General features: G+C 43.9%; 1 protein-coding gene across 6 annotated transcripts in view; it reads left to right on the plus strand.

Annotated features, from left to right (window-relative positions):
* RPTOR (regulatory associated protein of MTOR complex 1) overlaps positions 1-19654 on the plus strand; it is a 313806-nt gene that overhangs the window by 99161 nt on the left and 194991 nt on the right. For all 6 annotated transcript variants that reach the window (XM_073312077.2, XM_073312081.2, XM_073312080.2 and 3 more), the window contains exon 4: positions 14510-14668. In XM_073312077.2, the coding sequence (XP_073168178.1) occupies positions 14510-14668 (159 nt within the window). The remainder of the gene's footprint in view (positions 1-14509; positions 14669-19654) is intronic.

Below are 19654 nucleotides of genomic sequence, written 5' to 3' on the forward strand. Positions count from 1 at the left end.
CACAGGGATTGCTGGGATGCGAACTGCTGCATCACAGGGTGTTGGGACAGAATCCAGAATGCCCCAGCCTCTCCACCCCGTTCCCACAAGCTGCAGTACCAGAATGGGAAGAGGTGCTCTGTGGGATAGCTGTCCATAATACATTGCTCCCAATGCTGCTGCAAGCTCCGCAAATGTGGCCACACCAGTGCGCTTGCAGCTGTCAGTGTGGACAGACTGCAGCACTTTCCCTACTGCGCTCTTCGAAGGTGGGTTTAACTCACAGCGCTCTACATCTGCAAGTGTAGCCATGCCCTTCAATTGTGAGGTCTTTGGGGGTAGGGACTGCCTATTTGTTCTATGTATGTACAGCACCTACCACAACGGGGTCCTGGTCCATGACTGGGGCTCCTCGGCACTAGGATAACACAAGTAATAATAATTAATAATCTACTGTAATTAATGTATTATTCAGTTTCTCATTTAGTTCATCGAAAAATCAAGTTTTTAATTTAAATTAGGTTACTTGGGAATTTCCAGACTGCTGTATGGGAATGCCACAGAATTAAAGAACCTTGCTGCAGAAATTAGGTATAGCTTGATTTGTGGAGAATGAAAGACCTTACTTAAAACTCTGCAGGGATCTTCACCTCTTACACAACTTCAGATGCTTCTGTTATCCTGATCTGTAGCATATGAAATACAGAACTCTAGATTGAATACTTGATTTTTAGCTAGCTATTTGGTGTGGGGAGGGGAATGATTTTCAATTTCTGCGTTAAAATGTGGTGTTAATGTTTAGATTCTGTTGAGGTTTTGGAACTTAAAAAGTCTCCTGCATTTCAGTTTGCTTTGAAATGGAATCTCAAGCTAATCAGTTAGAGTAAATAAGACCTGATCATAGATGGTGATGTACAGTTCTCAATGTGAGAGTGTGGATACTATAGTGTGGTAATATTGCATAAATAAGCAAAACTTGTAGCTGTGATTGCATAAATAGAATCATCAAAAGATCATCCAGATCAGGACTCCCCAAGGTTATTGCTTTTGAGTAATTAAGGTGATAGAAAATCATATTCATATAGTAAAGCCAACTGACATCACTTTCATCAATTTCATACTTGTTCATCAGTGCATGTCAGCTGGGCATTTTGACAGCTCTAAGGCTACAATTGTGGCATCAGTTAGGAATGACAGATACAGCTGGATAGCATTTGGAAAGGAATGGAAATTCAGATTGTCCTGTCTGATAGCTGTGACAAGAGACAAAGGCTTCTTGCCAAGGGCTAAAGAAAATTATTCCAACAAATATTGTAAAAGAGGGAAATTGTACCAGTGCCCAATAACAGCAATAGAAAATTGTTACCTCTTGTTAACAGCTAGTGTAAGTTAAGAGAGGCCAGCATGGTCTTCAGGTGCTGTAACAATCAGTGGCCCAGTAACTTTAAAAAATAATTAGTGACTCTTTATTTTAAAAATAATATAAACTACTATCTGAGTAGTGGGTACTGACCTAAAGCCTGATAGAAACTTTTCAGATAATTGCTTTTAACGTAAGGGAGTGTTGCCAGCTTGTCTAGCATCCTGAAGGTATGTTTTGGGCAAAAGTAATGTGGTGGAAAATAACTAAGAAAGAAAATAATGACAGAGGAAAATGCGGCATGGAGAGGGATGAAAAACACCTGTGTAGGGATAAACTAACTCTAAAGATCTGGAAGAGACAAGAAGGACATAGGTTTAAAAGCTAAAAAAAAAAAAAAATTAGAAAACAAAACCATGAGTTAAAGAAAGGCACGCCTTCCCAGTCAGAAGTTGAGTTAAAATTCTAGGATCAATGAACGGTCCTAGACAGCAGGTTAATTATTATTCAGCGTTGTTCAAAGATTTAATGCACTCTCCCAGTACCTGGAAGAAACAACTGCCCATGGGTTAGTGCATAGTGATGCATTTCAATCCACTTAATCTTAAAACCAAGGTACTATATTATGATTTTATGTATCAATGCCCTTGGCAAATCTTTTTGAGAAGCGGGTATTGGCTGTGAATTTGTAAGCTGCAAATTTGTAAGCTATAAAGTTGATACAGTTGTGAAGCAAGCCTGCTGGGCAGACTGTGGGAACAAAGACGTGTACTGCTTTGTTTCTCAGAGCTGTGAAACCTGAAATATAAATAGTTAAATGCAAAACAAAATAGATTCTACAAAACAGTATAATGAATGAGTAATTGTGGCTTTTGATTAGCAATGTGGACCTGTACCCTGAAATGTCTAATGTCTTTAGCATTATATGTAGAGCTGAATGAAGAGACCTTGATGGGGGAAGCATGGGAGATATCACCCTACTTCCAGTAGGCTCACCATTGAATTTAATTGTCTGCCTAATTTAGAAGGTAGCTTGTAGGAAGTTTTAAAGCCCGCGACTTTAGCTTTCAAGTATCTCATTGAGTTCATACAAACTTTTCTGTAAGTTCTTACTGTGCCCACAACACATCAATAATATGCCAATGATATCTTTCTTTCCACTAATAACAAAGCCACTTGTGCCACCACTGTACTTGCATACGGTGTTCACGTACAACTTTGTGTTTAACAGCTAAGTGACCAACGGTGTAGGTGTCCGCATGTGACGTTATCTGATAAAATATGACCATGTAGATCATTGTTGCTACCAATGTTATATAATTGCAACAAATCTTGTACAAAATATGTCAAGTAAGGTGTCTATAGAAAGGTTATGATTTGCTGAATATGATTATGCTATTTGTATGCATGCCATTTTTGTATATGAAGTTATGAATATTAACTATGAACCTGTATTTCAAATGTAACACCCACATGGTATTTAGCTTGCACATCTTGAAGGGACTATTCAAGTTAAATGGCTCATCAACGAACACTTAACTCAAAGTGGGCCATGGAAAATACCTATCTACACTTAATGGACTTTCCTGTGATGGCCTCTACTATGACTAAACGAAATCATGCATGGACATGTGACTTGCCCATCTGACTCCAAGTACCATCTTGTTACCTGTAATTTTCCCCAGAGAGAACAATAGGTTTCCCTTCACTTGGCAGAAGCTGTAAAAGGCCCTGGAAACATCTCTATTTTGCCTCTTTCCTGCTCAAACCTCTGGACTATGAACTTATGCTAATGGAAGCATTCTAACCAATGCTCCCATTTAGAAGCAACCAGAGACTTAACAAGCCAGCAGTTTATTCCATCATTGCTACAAGCCTGAACCAAGAACCTTGCAATTGTTGTATGTATTTGATTCCTTTAACCAATTTTATCTACCTACCTACAGATTTTAGATTCCAAAGGATTGGCAACAGTGTGATTATTAGGTAAGATCTGAATTATATATTCACCTGGGTATGTGGCTGGTCCTTTGGGATAAGAAAAACCCTTTTTGTTTGATGAAATTGGTTTTAAATAACCACTCATCATTAAGTATAGTGTCTGGGGGTATGTCTACGCTACAAAATCAGGTCGAATTTATAGAAGTCGGTTTTTTAGAAATCGGTTTTATATATTCAAGTGTGTGTGTCCCCACAGAAAATGCTCTAAGTGCATTAAGTGCATTAACTCGGCGGAGTGCTTCCACAGTACCGAGGCTAGCGTCGACTTCCAGAGTGTTGCACTGTGGGTGGCTATCCCACAGTTCCCGCAGTCTCCGCTGCCCATTGGAATTCTGGGTTGAGATCCCAATGCCTGATGGGGCTAAAACATTGTTGCGGGTGGTTCTGGGTACATATCGTCAGGCCCCCGTTCCCTCCCTCCCTCTGTGAAAGCAAGGGCAGACAATCGTTTTGCGCCTTTTTTCCTGAGTTACCTGTGTAGACGCCATACCACGGCAAGCATGGAGCCCGCTCAGGTAACCGTCACCCTATGTCTCCTGGGTGCTGGCAGACGTGGTACTGCATTGCTACACAGCAGCATCAACCCATTGCCTTGTGGTAGCAGACGGTACAGTACGACTGGTAGCCGTCCTCATCATGTCCGAGGTGCTCCTGGCCATGTCAGCCAGGAGCGCCTGGGCAGACATGGGTGCAGGGACTAAATTTGGAGTGACTCGACCAGGTCATTCTCTTTAGTCCTGCAGTCAGTCCTATTGAACTGTCTTATGGTGAGCAGGCAGGCGATACAGATTGCTAGCAGTCCTATTGCATCATCTTCTGCCAGGCAGCCATGAGATGTGGATGGCATGCAGTCCTTCTGCACCGTCTGCTGCCAGCCAAAGATGTAAAAGATAGATGGAGTGGATCAAAACAAGAAATAGACCAGATTTGTTTTATACTCATTTGCTTCCCCTCCCTCCCCCGTCTAGGGGACTCATTCCTCTAAGTCACACTGCAGTCACTCACAGAGAAGGTGCAGCAAGGTAAATCTAGCCATGTATCAATCAGAGGCCAGACTAACCTCCTTGTTCCAATAAGAATAAAAACTTAGGTGCACCATTTCTTATTGGAACCCTCCGTGAAGTCCTGCCTGAAATACTCCTTGATGTAAAGCCACCCCCTTTGTTGATTTTAGCTCCCTGAAGCCAACCCTGTAAGCCATGTCATCAGTCGCCCCTCCCTCCGTCAGAGCAACGGCAGACAATTGGTCCGCGCCTTTTTTCTGTGCGGACGCCATACCAAGGCAAGCATGGAGGCCGCTCAGCTCACTTTGGCAATTAGGAGCACATTAAACACCACACGCATTATCCAGCAGTATATGGAGCACCAGAACCTGGCAAAGCAATACCGGGAAAGGAGGAGACGTCAGTGCGGTCACGTGAGTGATCAGGACATGGACACAGATTTCTCTCAAAGCATGGGCCCTGCCAATGCATGCATCATGGTGCTAATGGGGCAGGTTCATGCTGTGGAATGTCGATTCTGGGCTCGGGAAACAAGCACAGACTGGTGGGACCGCATAGTGTTGCAGGTCTGGGACGATTCCCAGTGGCTGCGAAACTTTCGCATGCGTAAGGGCACTTTCATGGAACTTTGTGACTTGCTTTCCTCTGCCCTGAAGCGCATGAATACCAAGATGAGAGTAGCCCTCACAGTTGAGAAGCGAGTGGCAATAGCCCTGTGGAAGCTTGCAACGCCAGACAGCTACCGGTCAGTTGGGAATCAGTTTGGAGTGGGCAAATCTACTGTTGGGGCTGCTGTGATGCAAGTAGCCCACGCAATCAAAGATCTGCTGATATCAAAGGTAGTGACCCTGGGAAATGTGCAGGTCATAGTGGATGGTTTTGCTGCAATGGGATTCCCTAACTGTGGTGGGGCCATAGACGGAACCCATATCCCTATCTTGGCACCGGAGCACCAAGCCGGCGAGTACATAAACCGCAAGGGGTACTTTTCAATAGTGCTGCAAGCTCTGGTGGATCACAAGGGACATTTCACCAACATCAACGTGGGATGGCCAGGAAAGGTACATGACGCTCGCATCTTCAGGAACTCTGGTCTGTTTCAAAAGCTGCAGGAAGGGACTTTATTCCCAGACCAGAAAATAACTGTTGGGGACGTTGAAATGCCTATATGTATCCTTGGGGACCCAGCCTACCCCTTAATGCCATGGCTTATGAAGCCGTACACAGGCAGCCTGGACAGTAGTCAGAAGCTGTTCAATTACAGGCTGAGCAAGTGCAGAATGGTGGTAGAATGTGCATTTGGATGTTTAAAGGCGCGCTGGCGCAGTTTACTGACTCGCTTAGACCACAGCGAAACCAATATTCCCACTGTTATTACTGCTTGCTGTGTGCTCCACAATATCTGTGAGAGTAAGGGGGAGACGTTTATGGTAGGGTGGGAGGTTGAGGCAAATCGCCTGGCTGCTGGTTACGCGCAGCCAGACACCAGGGCGGTTAGAACAACACAGGAGGGCGTGGTATGCATCAGAGAAGCTTTGAAAACCAGTTTCCTAACTGGCCAGGCTACGGTGTGAAAGTTCTCTTTGTTTCTCCTTGATGGAAACCCCCCGCCCCTTGGTTCACTCTACTTCCCTGCAAGCTAACCACCCTCCCCTCCTCCCTTTAATCATTGCTTGCAGAGGCAATAAAGTCATTGTTGCTTCACATTCATGCATTCTTTATTCATTCATCACACAAATAGGGGGATGACTACCAAGGTAGCCCAGGAGGGGTGGTGGAGGAGGGAAGGAAAATGCCACACAGCACTTTAAAAGTTTACAACTTTAAAATTTATTGAATGCCAGCCTTCTTTTTTTTTTTTGCAATCCTCTGTGGCGGAGTGGCTGGTTGGCCGGTGGCTCCTCCACCGCGTTCTTGGGCGTCTGGGTGTGGAGGCTATGGAACTTGGGGAGGAGGGCGGTTGGTAACAGAGGGGCTGCAGTGGCAGTCTGTGCTCCAGCTGCCTTTGCTGCAGCTCAACCATACACTGAAGCATACTGGTTTGGTCCTCCAGCAGCCTCAGCATTGAATCCTGCCTCCTCTCATCACGCTGTCGCCACATTTGAGCTTCAGCCCTGTCTTCAGCCCACCACTTACTCTCTTCAGCCCGCCACCTCTCCTCCCGGTCATTTTGTGCTTTCCTGCACTCTGACATTATTTGCCTCCACACATTCGTCTGTGCTCTGTCAGTGTGGGAGGACAGCATGAGCTCAGAGAACATTTCATCACGAGTGCGTTTTTTTTTCTTTCTAATCTTCACTAGCCTCTGGGAAGGAGAAGATCCTGTGATCATTGGAACACATGCAGCTGGTGGAGAAAAAAGAAGGGACAGCGGTATTTAAAAAGACACATTTTATAAAACAGTGGCTACACTCTCTCAGGGTAAACCTTGCTGTTAACATTACATACATAGCACATGTGCTTTCATTACAAGGTCGCATTTTGCCTCCCCCTACCGCGTGGCTACCCCCTCAGCCCTCCCCCCCTCCCTGTGGCTAACAGCGGGGAACATTACTGTTCAGCCACAGGTAAACAGCCCAGCAGGAACGGGCTCCTCTGAGTGTCCCCTGAAGAAAAGCACCCTATTTCAACCAGGTGACCATGAATGATATCTCACTCTCCTGAGGATAACACAGAGAGATAAAGAACGGATGTTGTTTGAACGCCAGCAAACATACACTGCAATGCTTTGTTGTACAATGATTCCCGAGTACGTGTTACTGGCCTGGAGTGGTAAAGCGTCCTTCCATGGAGGACGCAATAAGGCTGCCCTCCCCAGAAACCTTTTGCAAAGGCTTTGGGAGTACATCCAGGAGAGCCGCGAATGCCAGGGCAAAGTAATCCTTTCACATGCTTGCTTTTAAACCATGTATAGTATTTTAAAAGGTACACTCACCGGAGGTCCCTTCTCCGCCTGCCGGGTCCAGGAAGTAGCCTTGGGTGGGTTCGGGGGGTACTGGCTCCAGGTCCAGGGTGAGAAACAGTTCCTGGCTGTCGGGAAAACCGGTTTCTCAGCTTGCTTGCTGTGAGCTATCTACAACCTCATCATCATCATCTGCTTCGTCCCCAAAACCTGCTTCCGTGTTGCCTCCATCTCCACTGAAGGAGTCAAACAACACGGCTGGGGTAGTGGTGGCTGAACCCCCTAAAATGGCATGCAGCTCATCATAGAAGCGGCATGTTTGGGGCTCTGACCCGGAGCGGCCATTCGCCTCTCTGGTTTTCTGGTAGGCTTGCCTCAGCTCCTTAAGTTTCACGCAGCACTGCTTTGGGTCCCTGTTATGGTCTCTGTCCTTCATGCCCTGGGAGATTTTGACAAAGGTTTTGGCATTTCGAAAACTGGAACGGAGTTCTGATAGCATGGATTCCTCTCCCCATACAGCGATCAGATCCCGTACCTCCCGTTCAGTCCATGCTGGAGCTGTTTTGCGATTCTGGGACTCCATCATGGTCACCTCTGCTGATGAGCTCTGCATGGTCACCTGCAGCTTGCCACGCTGGCCAAACAGGAAATGAGATTAAAAAGTTCACGGTTCTTTTCCTGTCTACCTGGCCAGTGCATCTGAGTTGAGAGTGCTGTCCAGAGCGGTCACAATGGAGCACTCTGGGATAGCTCCCGGAGGCCAATACCGTCGAATTATGTCCACAGTACCCCAAATTCAACCTGGCAAGGCCGATTTAAGCACTAATCCACTTGTCAGGGGTGTAGTAAGGAAATGGATTTTAAGAGCCCTTTAAGTCGAAATAAAGGGCTTCATCGTGTGGACGGGTGCAGGTTTACATCGATTTAACGCTGCTAAATTCGACCTAAAGTGCTAGTGTAGACCAGGGCTGGGTGTTGAATCGAGGACTGGAATACCTAAGGAGACTGCTTTTCTGTCTTCTTGTCAGCCAGTGTGCTGAAACAGAAGTTTACTTTTGTTGCTGCTTTGGTGTATCTTATGGGAGAATAACCACCAGTTTTGGGGTGTCTACCCTATTTCTCAGCAGTTTGTCCTGAATTTGGTATTCTCAGTTGTGACCCACGGAGGCACAGTGACACCACATCCTGAGGAAAATGGTCTTTCAGTTCCCAAGGATAACCTGTTGTCATCAATCTCTAAGTGTTTATAAAGCTCCTCTCACTGAAGTTTTTATAGAAGATTTATACAGTTCTGTTCATGAAATTAACTCTGTTCCATGCAAACTGTAGCTTCTGTCACCCATTCAAAATTTGCTGTTTCTAATCTAATGGTTTGGCAAAGGAGATCGCATTCATCATGCCGAGTGCGGTTATGTCTTCTAGGCTACAGAACGATAGGTTGTGCTCTCCTCATAATGTGTTTTGTTGCAGAGGGGGACTCTTCATTTCTATGTAAGTAAAAGAAAATAAACATGCACTATGAAATATTTCAGTTTTACAGGATGGGCTTGAACAGAGAACACTTCAATCTCAGCCCTTCCATCATTCCCTAAATGGAGCTTTGTTCAGAGTTTAAAATATTCCTTCTTGAAGAACAAAATAAAATTGCAGGCAATAGATGCAACATTTCATAGAAAGATAGGGATGCCTGTGTCTTAAGACACAAAGCAATCAAAATGCAGGAGCGCATTTATTGAAAAGGAGACTTTAAGTTGCAGTTTCGTTAGATGAGTGATATGTATTTTTGGTCTGGATTCCTGTATCCTGATTTACTGTTTGTACAAGATTTGAGCTGTCACCAATACCGGACAACAGCTGTGCACAGTGTTTTAGAGAACTCACTTTGGCAATCTGATAGCTGGTAAAATAACTAAGAGTAAAAAAACAATCTGGTGTCTTCATATTCTTCTTTGTACACCAATCCCCCACTCTCTCCCCTCTACAGACTTTGCAGCAGCAGTTCTGGAAAGAGAAATGGATGCAATTATCATCTTATTATGAATGTTAACTCCCACACACTATCACCCCTGATCCTACCACCACCCTTCAATGAAATAGTAAAAAGCTGGACTTTCCTTGTTGTTGTTTGTTTTTCTGATTCTCCTCCACATCACTGAAAAAGATCTTAAAGGTTTATCAAAAACACAAAACAAATGGCTGATTGTTTCTTATCATGGGTAAAACTAATAGATATTAGTTTTTTGTAATGTGCATCAGAACAAGCTGAGTGGATCGATGGCTAAAAGTCCTTGGCAGACAGGTAGGCGTTTATCTGCTCATTTACAGGCTCTGCTCCCTCTCCCGTCCCCTCCTCCTGCATCCCTGTGTTTATAAATGTGTAAATGATATGTTTCTCTCAGATCTGTAGATCTGCAGGCTTTTGTTTTAAAGTATGCATTCGTCTTCATGAATTGTGAGCTATATTTAATATTTATGCTAAAAGGACATGAGGGATATTTCAATGAGTAAGTTCTCAAAAAAAAAAAAAAAGTGGGAATTGAAAAATTACCCACTACTTGAGGGCTCTGGTTATAGTGTCTTGTAAAGGTGCCAACAGGCAGAGTATGATTTAAGATGCACATTTTGCAAATCAGCACCTTCATAATAATACTGTAAGTGGGGAGAGAGAAGGAATAAGAAAGAAGCCAGTGCTGAGGCTGTCTTCCTTTGCCTTTGTCTAGTGAGGAAACTCCTGAAGAACAGCGAGTGTGATAGAACAAGGCCTCCATTCCTTAGCCTCCTTGTTGTCATAGAATCATAGAATATCAGGGTTGGAAGGGACCCCAGAAGGTCATCTAGTCCAACCCCCTGCTCAAAGCAGGACCAATTCCCAGTTAAATCATCCCAGCCAGGGCTTTGTCAAGCCTGACCTTAAAAACCTCTAAGGAAGGAGATTCTACCACCTCCCTAGGTAACGCATTCCAGTGTTTCACCACCCTCTTAGTGAAAAAGTTTTTCCTAATATCCAATCTAAACCTCCCGCACTGCAACTTGAGACCATTACTCCTCATTCTGTCATCTGCTACCATTGAGAACAGTCTAGAGCCATCCTCTTTGGAACCCCCTTTCAGGTAGTTGAAAGCAGCTATCAAATCCCCCCTCATTCTTCTCTTTTGCAGGCTAAACAATCCCAGCTCCCTCAGCCTCTCCTCATAACTCATGTGTTCCAGACCCCTAATCATTTTTGTTGCCCTTCGCTGGACTCTCCAATTTCTCCACATCCTTCTTGTAGTGTGGGGCCCAAAACTGGACACAGTACTCCAGGTGAGGCCTCACCAATGTCGAATAGAGGGGAACGATCACGTCCCTCGATCTGCTCGCTATGCCCCTACTTATACATCCCAAAATGCCATTGGCCTTCTTGGCAACAAGGGCACACTGCTGACTCATATCCAGCTTCTCGTCCACTGTCATCCCAGGTCCTTTTCCGCAGAACTGCTGCCTAGCCATTCGGTCCCTAGTCTGTAGCAGTGCATTGGATTCTTCCATCCTAAGTGCAGGACCCTGCACTTATCCTTATTGAACCTCATCAGATTTCTTTTGGCCCAATCCTCCAATTTGTCTAGGTCCTTCTGTATCCTATCCCTCCCCTCCAGCGTATCTACCACTCCTCCCAGTTTAGTATCATCCGCAAATTTGCTGAGAGTGCAATCCACACCATCCTCCAGATCATTTATGAAGATATTGAACAAAACCGGCCCCAGGACCGACCTTTGGGGCACTCCACTTGATACCGGCTGCCAACTAGACATGGAGCCATTGATCACTACCCGTTGAGCCCGACAATCTAGCCAGCTTTCTACCCACCTTATAGTGCATTCATCCAGCCCATACTTCCTTAACTTGCTGACAAGAATACTATGGGAGACCGTGTCAAAAGCTTTGCTAAAGTCAAGAAACAATACATCCACTGCTTTCCCTTCATCCACAGAACCAGTAATCTCATCATAAAAGGCAATTAGATTAGTCAGGCATGACCTTCCCTTGGTGAATCCATGCTGGCTGTTCCTGATCACTTTCCTCTCCTCTAAGTGCTTCAGAATTGATTCCTTGAGGACCTGCTCCATGATTTTTCCAGGGACTGAGGTGAGGCTGACTGGCCTGTAGTTCCCTGGATCCTCCTTCTTCCCTTTTTTAAAGATTGGCACTACATTAGCCTTTTTCCAGTCATCCGGGACTTCCCCCGTTCGCCACGAGTTTTCAAAGATAATGGCCAATGGCTCTGCAATCACAGCCGCCAATTCCTTCAGCACTCTCGGATGCAACTCGTCCGGCCCCATGGACTTGTGCACGTCCAGCTTTTCTAAATAGTCCCTAACCACCTCTATCTCCACAGAGGGCTGGCCATCTCTTCCCCATTTTGTGATGCCCAGCGCAGCAGTCTGGGAGCTGACCTTTTTAGTGAAAACAGAGGCAAAAAAAGCATTGAGTACATTAGCTTTTTCCACATCCTCTGTCACTAGGTTGCCTCCCTGCCTCACTAGGTGTCTGCTGCTGGTCCGACACTCAGGAATGTGTCTTAAAGGGATGAAACCAGGCACTGCAAGGCATTCTTTTTGCTTATTGGCTTGAAATGCTGAGTGTTAACTTTGGTTTTAATGTTTCTCAATTATCACAGTTCTGTTGAGCTGTCTGTTGTGTTGATTAAAGGTACAACAAACGTAAAATGTTGTACTGGGAATGGTTATGGAAGTCTTTTAATACATAAAAAATGATTTAATTGTCTTCGTAGTTTGCAAAATTGTACTTAAGGTGCACAGTCTAAGGTAGAAAATGTTTTGTATCTGTTTAAGATTGTCCTATTCTTATATGCGGGACTTGTCTGCTGTAATATAGCAGCTTTAGTTCTTGAGGCCATTGTGATTCTGGATTTCTAGTCCCTTAGATACGTCTGTTCTGAGTGTCAGGGAGAGACAGAGATTCTGACTTTCCAAAGGACAACTGAAAGGCGTTTTCTTGTCACCAGGCTTTGGCTCAATGTACACCTTTTAGTTTAACAAGCAAGCCAGCTTCCACGTGGAAGATTTGCTGAACTTGTTTGCTTAGATTTTATGGCCCTTGACACACAAGCATTGGAATCTGCATGGTTTTATACACTGAATGCATGTTTTTAAGGTGGTTGGCTTTGTTAAAGTCATAGTTACTTCTACTTCCCTCATCAAGTCGTTGAGTAAGAATGGTCTTGTAGCATTGATTTTCACTGATGTTATGCTCCAACTTGGGCTGAAATGCTCTGGGATTTTCATGTTTGTAACATTGTGTTAGTGTTGTGTTACAATGTAATATGTTGTTAGGACTGAGCTGTAGTTAAGTTGAAGCACCCAAGGTTATAATAGGATCGTCCAGAAGGAAAGTGAAAGCTGCTGCTACTTTAGGTGTCTTTGGTTCCCATTTAACATTGCTGCATGATCATCAGGTTGCAGGTATCCAGTGTAGGGTTTGGGGTGCATGGTCTCTGTTGGAATGTGTTTGTCAGAAAAGATGTACTCTTTGGTGCAATCTGCTCAGTGTTCTGAGTTGTGGATGTCAGCCTATGACCTATAATTTTAATATAAAAATCTTGAATAAAATTAATAATAAAGTCCTTAGCATAATTGGCACATTCAGTAAGTCTGAAGTGCATGGACTCTGTAGCAATCTGATAGCTGACAATAATAGCTAAAAGTTAGGTAGCCAGCTCCAGCAAACGATCCAGTGTTCTAGTAGATTAGAACTTTGACATGACATAGTTCAAAAAGTTCGTCTGAATTAATGGTGAATATTGTTAACTGGTGCTGGCTGATAGTGCAGGCATTAGTTTATTTTCCCATAATTCATCAGGCTTATTTAACCTATTTTGGCATGTCCTGGACACTAGCTGACCTTTAAAGTGACTATCTCTTAATTTAGCATTCTTCTAACGTAGTCTTTCATATGTGCAAAGGAGGAGAGATCTTATTTTGAGACCCAGTAGCATTTCTCACCTTGCAGAACTGCTTATGTTAATGAGCTATTGTGATGGAGAAGCCTACATAGTTTAAAGTGAAACTATTACTGAAATTGTATATAGCTTCATTATATTTAGACCGGACTATTGCCACAATCCAGCTATTTTTCTGACCTTTATCGGGAGGCATATTTTTTTCCTGCAAAAGCTTTCATGTCTTAAAAAAAAAGGAGTACTTGTGGCACCTTAGAGACTAACCAATTTATTACAACCCAGCGAGAGTAATGGGCGGGGGAGAGAAGACAGTTTGCTCTCTTCTTTTCCTATATCTGCTGTGCCTCTGTGTTCAGTCCTGCTGAAACCACACCGGAGTTCCCCTTTCTTCCTAACCTGGAGGCAGCAGTAATGGTCCAGCTGAGTGTTTGGGAGGGAGCAACTGCCCTCTTTTGGTCAGGATCTTCCTGGGTATCAGCATACCTTGCCCACACTGGGCACCCATTCACTCCTATTGCTATCTCCACTCAGTGCCCAGCAATCCCCTATCCCAAAACAGCTATGGGTTCTTGCTGTGGCCTCAATCCATCAATCCTTTTGTGTCTGAAAAGCATTTTGGTGGGTCCAGCAAGAAATGGCAGGAGGATTTTAGCTCTGAGGTGAAAAATGATTGAGACCCACTGTTTTAGATGTTATGTTTTTTTTACTGGGGCTATTTTTGTATCTATCCACTAGTAAAGAGAAGTGCCTTTGTACCAAGAGTCCATCTATACAGAGCTCAGAAGGGAAGAAAAATAATTTTAAAAACATTTAAACAGTTACCTAAAATAGCTGTTTTACCTGTTTGGGCCTTTCAAGGCTAGAACCAATATCTAGCCCTGAAAGGTTGCAGAAATATCTGACCATAAATGTGTCAATAGTGCAAGACTGAATATTGTCAATTCTGAGCCTCAGGCTGGTGTAATTTGTGGGGAAATTGTGAATAGGGAAACGAAAACAATGTTGGAGTAGGCTGAGTTAAAATCAGTAAATAAAAGCAGATGTTTGAAGTTGTTAAGGCATTTGGAATGCCAGTAGCAGTCCTTGGGTGAAATGGATCAGAGTTAAGGTGTGCACAGGACTGGTAAAGTGGTCAAACAGTGGAGAGAAGAAAAGTGGCAGAAACGTTTTGCCATTTGGTTGTTTAGCGAGCGTTATATGTAATGCATACTGTTTCCTGTGTATTGAAGTGTTTATGCTTCTATGCATCTCAAATATGCATGTGCACATAATTAATACTGTTCACTTATTTTTGGTGTCATCAGGCCCGGTACAAGCAGAGCCTCGATCCTACTGTGGATGAAGTTAAGAAACTATGTACATCGCTGCGTCGAAATGCCAAGGAAGAGAGGGTCCTCTTTCACTACAATGGGCATGGTGTTCCCAGGCCAACAGTGAACGGGGAGATCTGGGTCTTCAACAAGGTGCGTCAGCTAGAAGTGTGGCTAAAAAGGAACACGCACTGTGAAATCTGTTACTATTTGTAGGAGAGGAAATTAATCTCCAGGGATTAAAATGACTTCATGAATGTTTGGTTCCAGAACTGACATTTGTCCTCGTTCCTTGTCCACTCTCAAAGTTCTTTTGTCAGAACAGGCATCTTGTCCCTCTGCCCGAGAAGTGCTAAATAAACACTTGCTCTCCCAGAGCCTTAGTTAATACTGCTCTTCAAATAGTCAGAGGGGACATTTACAGAGTAATTAAAGGTGCCAACTATATCCAAGTCCCTCTACCTTCTCTCTCAAGTTGCACACCTCGCTCCTACCAGATTTGGAGCAAAAGGTGTACCTCTTCTCAGATGCTCGGCTTCCCTACCTTGTGTCATTGGCTTAGTTGTTAGCCTGTTAAAATAGAGTTTATGCTGAGAGTGGCAATGAACCCTGAATAGCTATTGTTCATGCTGTGCCAGTACAGTGCATGGGAGACAGTAAAATATTCTCAGTTCCCAGTTCTAAAGTACAGAGTGCCCTGGTGCTGGTGAGTGCAGTTAGTAGGGAACTCTCGCATTAAGGACTTTGTCACTTTTACTGAGGACAGCAAGGCTGGCAGAATTGAGTATTTGTACAGCTGCGGTATCGCATAGTAATACCGAAACTGCTACTCTGTTACATTGGGGCTCATAATTATGGCTAATTAAGTTGGATGTACTTTGCCTCCCTTTTCATTCATGCATTTAGCACCTATGAAAGGTAAATGATGGAGAGCACAGGTTTATTCCAATGTTTATTTACTGTCTTGGTACAGTTGCAATAGAGACTTACTGTCAGTCGCTGAAAGTTGCATCCAGTGGAGGGAGAACTTGCTCCCATTTTTATATAACTTGCTTCTGTTTTAGTTTTTGATTTGTATTGTGCCAAGAACAACATTGCACCTGTGACAGGGTGGATCACAGAAACCCCCTTGGGGCTGCCAACTCATGTGCCAAGACTACCTCTGCCCCTGCTTTCCCTGCCAGCTTGGGACTCCAGCACCCTGTCTTGCTGAGCCAGACACGCCAGTCTGCTCCAGCACAGACCCAGGGTCTGAACCACGTACCCCAAAGCTGCAGACTTAACTGAAAGCAATTTAAGAAGTGTTCCTGTTTTTTACACTCAGATGCTCAACTCCCAATGGGGTCCAAACCCTAAATAAATCTGTTTTACCCTCTATAAATCTTATACAGGGTAAACTCATAAATTGTTCGCCCTCTACAACACTGATAAAGAGAGATGCACAGCTGTTTGCCCCTCCCCTCCCCCCCAGGTATTAATACATACTCTGGGTTAATTAATAAGTAAAAAGTGATTTTATTAAATACAGAAAGTAGGATTTAAGTGGTTCCAAGTAGTAACAGACAGAACAAAGTGAATCGCCAAGCAAAATAAAATAAAACATGCAAGTCTAAGTCTAGTACAGTAATAAAACTGAATACAGATAAAATCTCACCCTCAGAGATGTTTCAATAAGTTTCTTTCACAGACTGGATGCCTTCCTAGTCTGGGCACAATCCTTTCCCCTGGTGCAGCCCTTGTTCCAGCTCAGGTGGTAGCTAGGGGATTTCTCATGATGCCCCCCGGCTTTGTTCTGTTCCACCCCCTTATATATCTTTTGCATAAGGCTGGAATCCTTTGCCCCTCTGGGTTCCCACCCACTCCTTCTCAATGGAAAAGCACCAGGTTAAAGATGGATTCCAGTTCAGATGACATGATCTCATGTCACTGTAAGACTTCATTACCCACTTGCCAGCCTACAGGTATACAGAAAGACTTACAAATAAAACAGAGCCATATACAGTTAATTGTCCTGGTTAATGAGAGCCATTAAGATTCCAAACCACCATTAATGGCCCACACTTTGCATAACTAAAATAGGACCTCAGAGTTATATTTCATATTTCTAGTTTCAGATACAAGAGTGATACATTTATATAAATAGGATGATCACACTCAGTAGATTATAATCTTTGTAATGATACCTTACAAGAGACCTTTTGCATGAAGCATATTCCAGTTATATTATATTCACACTCATTAGCATATTTTTATAAAATCATATACGTGCAATGTCACAGCACCCTTCTCACATCTTTAGGTTTTTTTGCAGTTGAAAAAGAATCTAGGAGTGATATGAGAGAATTGGGGCAGGAGGGGAATATAATTTTATTCCAGTGCATCTAAATTGGAGACTTGATTAGCATTCAGCCCATCATTTTAAATAACTCATTTGAAAGCTGAATTTGGTGTAAGAACAAATAGCAGAGATCTTCTTCTTATTTAATGGCAATGGGTAATAAATAAGACAAATAATGCTGGGCAGAATGTGTTACACATGCAAGAGGAACATATTATTGCTCAATGACGTTTGTGTTATGCCAAATGCATTTTTAAGAACTTACTGGGTATTTGCCAATTTGCTTGCTGTCTAAGCTGGGGTAATCTGATAAGGACTCTACTGGTGATTAGGATGAGGGGCCCCTTCTGATTTATGGTCCAGTCTAGGGAGAAAGATTTGATCTGCATAAAGGAGGTTGAAATTTAATAGCCTTTTTGCAATGTGTTAACAAACGTTGTCTCCCTTTTGGAAGGGAAGGCAGCAAAGTGACTCTTCCCACTCCCTTATTCAAAGGAGGACTTTGGAAAAATATGATAAAAATAGGGAAAACCAATAATTTTTAGAGACCATTTGTAAGGATGTGAGTTTTAGGACCAGGTAAAAGCTAATGAGCCTCAACATGTGCTCCCCCTTCCCTCCCGGTTGAAATAGCAGATGGGCTGAAACACAGAATCTCAGGGTTGGAAGGGACCTCAGGAGGTCATCTAATCCAACCTCTTGCTCAAAGCAGGACCGATCCCCAACTAAATCAGCTATCCTCAACATACTATTGCTAAATCAACTAAATCAGTATCCCCAACATACTATTGATCTTTTAAAATCACACTAACATATGTATCCATTTCTCGGAGGTCTGAAATGGGCCTCTAATATGAAGATCCTCTTGACCAGGAAGCTCTTAAAATGCATGTTGTAATAATGCTAATATATCCTTTTAAGCACTGTATGAAAATTACTCATAAACCTGCTGTGTAACTGCAAAGAGGTGATATTGTTACTTATGGAATACTGCTGAGTATCCAAAGATAGAAGAAAACTATAATTTGGAGACTGGGTCCCAACATTTGGGTGTGCCAACTCTTCTGGACCGTATTTATTCACACTTTAACCCTTTCCTCTCATTTTCCTCCCATAAAATTAGTCTGCTGCTCTTTTAAGTGCAGTGACATGGACTGGGGACAAACTACCTTACCAGTAAGTGGCCTGTCGACAGACTTGCCAAACATCCCACATCTTGTGGGACACTCACTCACCCTGGCTGCCCTTGGCATACTCTTGCAGCCCTGAGTGTCACATGGGACAGCAGGAATGCAGGCAAGCAGGATCGCGGGGGTGGCTGCAGTTGTAGCTCACAGCTGCCAGAGGTTGCTGTGGTGCACCTGGTGCAGGCAAATGAGCGGCCTCTGTCTTTGCGTGTCCCCGCTGGATCAGAGTGGAGAAAGAGCAGGTGGTAACAGCAGGCAAATGGTGGCAGCAATGGCAGCGGCAGGTGAGAGGGATTCAGTACTGGTCCCTGGCTTTTCTCCCAGCAATCAGCCAGCCCCAGGCGTCCCAGACACTCATATATACCTACCAACCCCTCCCCAAGCTCCCACAAAATCCTAACCCAGGCACCCCATCTTCCTCGGATACCCACACAAACCTAGCTGTCCCCAGACTTTTATCCCAGGTTTTCCCCCAGCCACTGAACCTTGTCTGAACTTGCTTTTCTTGGCTACCCCTAGCCTCCCAAATGCCCTTACAAATACACCTTGCCATGCCCCCAATTGGTATCACCCACCTACTCCCCTGACACTCTTCCGCCACCTGCCACAGTTGCCAAACTTGTGCCCTACCTCTGCCGCTGCTTATGGCAGGGTGTATTGACCTTAAGTTGAAATTTATGGGCGTATACATGTTATTTGAAAATATATCACACCTTACATAATGTGATAATTTGCACCTTTGTAAACTTGCATAAAATGTCACACACGGAGCGGCACAAAACTCGTTGCTTGTGTGCAGAATGTATTATTTCTGTCCCCAAGGCCAGGTCTCCAGCGTGCCAGGACTCATCACTGCCACCGACCCTACTTACATTTTTAAACTGTTAAAGGACTGCACATATAAAGGAAGGGCCAGAACAGCCACTTGGAGCAGCAGCTCCCAACCTTTCCAGGCTACTGTACCCCTGTCAGGAGTCTGAGTTGTCCTGCGTATGCCAAGTTTTACCTCACTTAAAAACTACTTGTTTACCAAATCAGACCTAAAACGACAGAAGTGTCACAGCCACTGTTAATGACAAATCGCTGATTTTCTCATTTTTACCATATAATTATAAAATAAATCAATTGGAATATAAATATTGTACTTACATTTCAGCACATCGTATTTAGTGCAGTTATTTAGACAAGTCATATGAAATTTTAGTCTGTACTGACTTTGCTAATGCTTTTTATGCAGCCTGTTGTAAAACTAGACAAATATCTAGGTGAGTTGATGTACCCCCTGGAAGACCTCTGTGTACCCTTAGTTGAGAACCACTGACTTAGGGTATATCTATACTGCAATGTAAGCCTGGGGTCAGACTGAGATTTGAACCCCAAATCTCTTCCTGTCTATACACAAATCTCTCAGACTCAACCTTGGTCCTAGGACCCTACGGGACTGGATGATCCGAGCCCCAGTCAAGCTGTGATCAAGGGCTCAAGCCCTATTGCTTTGCAGTGTAGGTACAGCCCCCCCGATTTGGGTCCTGGAAGTCCACCAAAAGTATCCCACAATCCCATAGGCCAACTTCCTTTGTCCTTTCTAATGAAAACAGGAGCAACTCCCCATGG

This window comes from Lepidochelys kempii, chromosome 14 (assembly GCF_965140285.1).
Source record: "Lepidochelys kempii isolate rLepKem1 chromosome 14, rLepKem1.hap1, whole genome shotgun sequence".
Classification (NCBI taxonomy): domain Eukaryota; kingdom Metazoa; phylum Chordata; order Testudines; family Cheloniidae; genus Lepidochelys; species Lepidochelys kempii.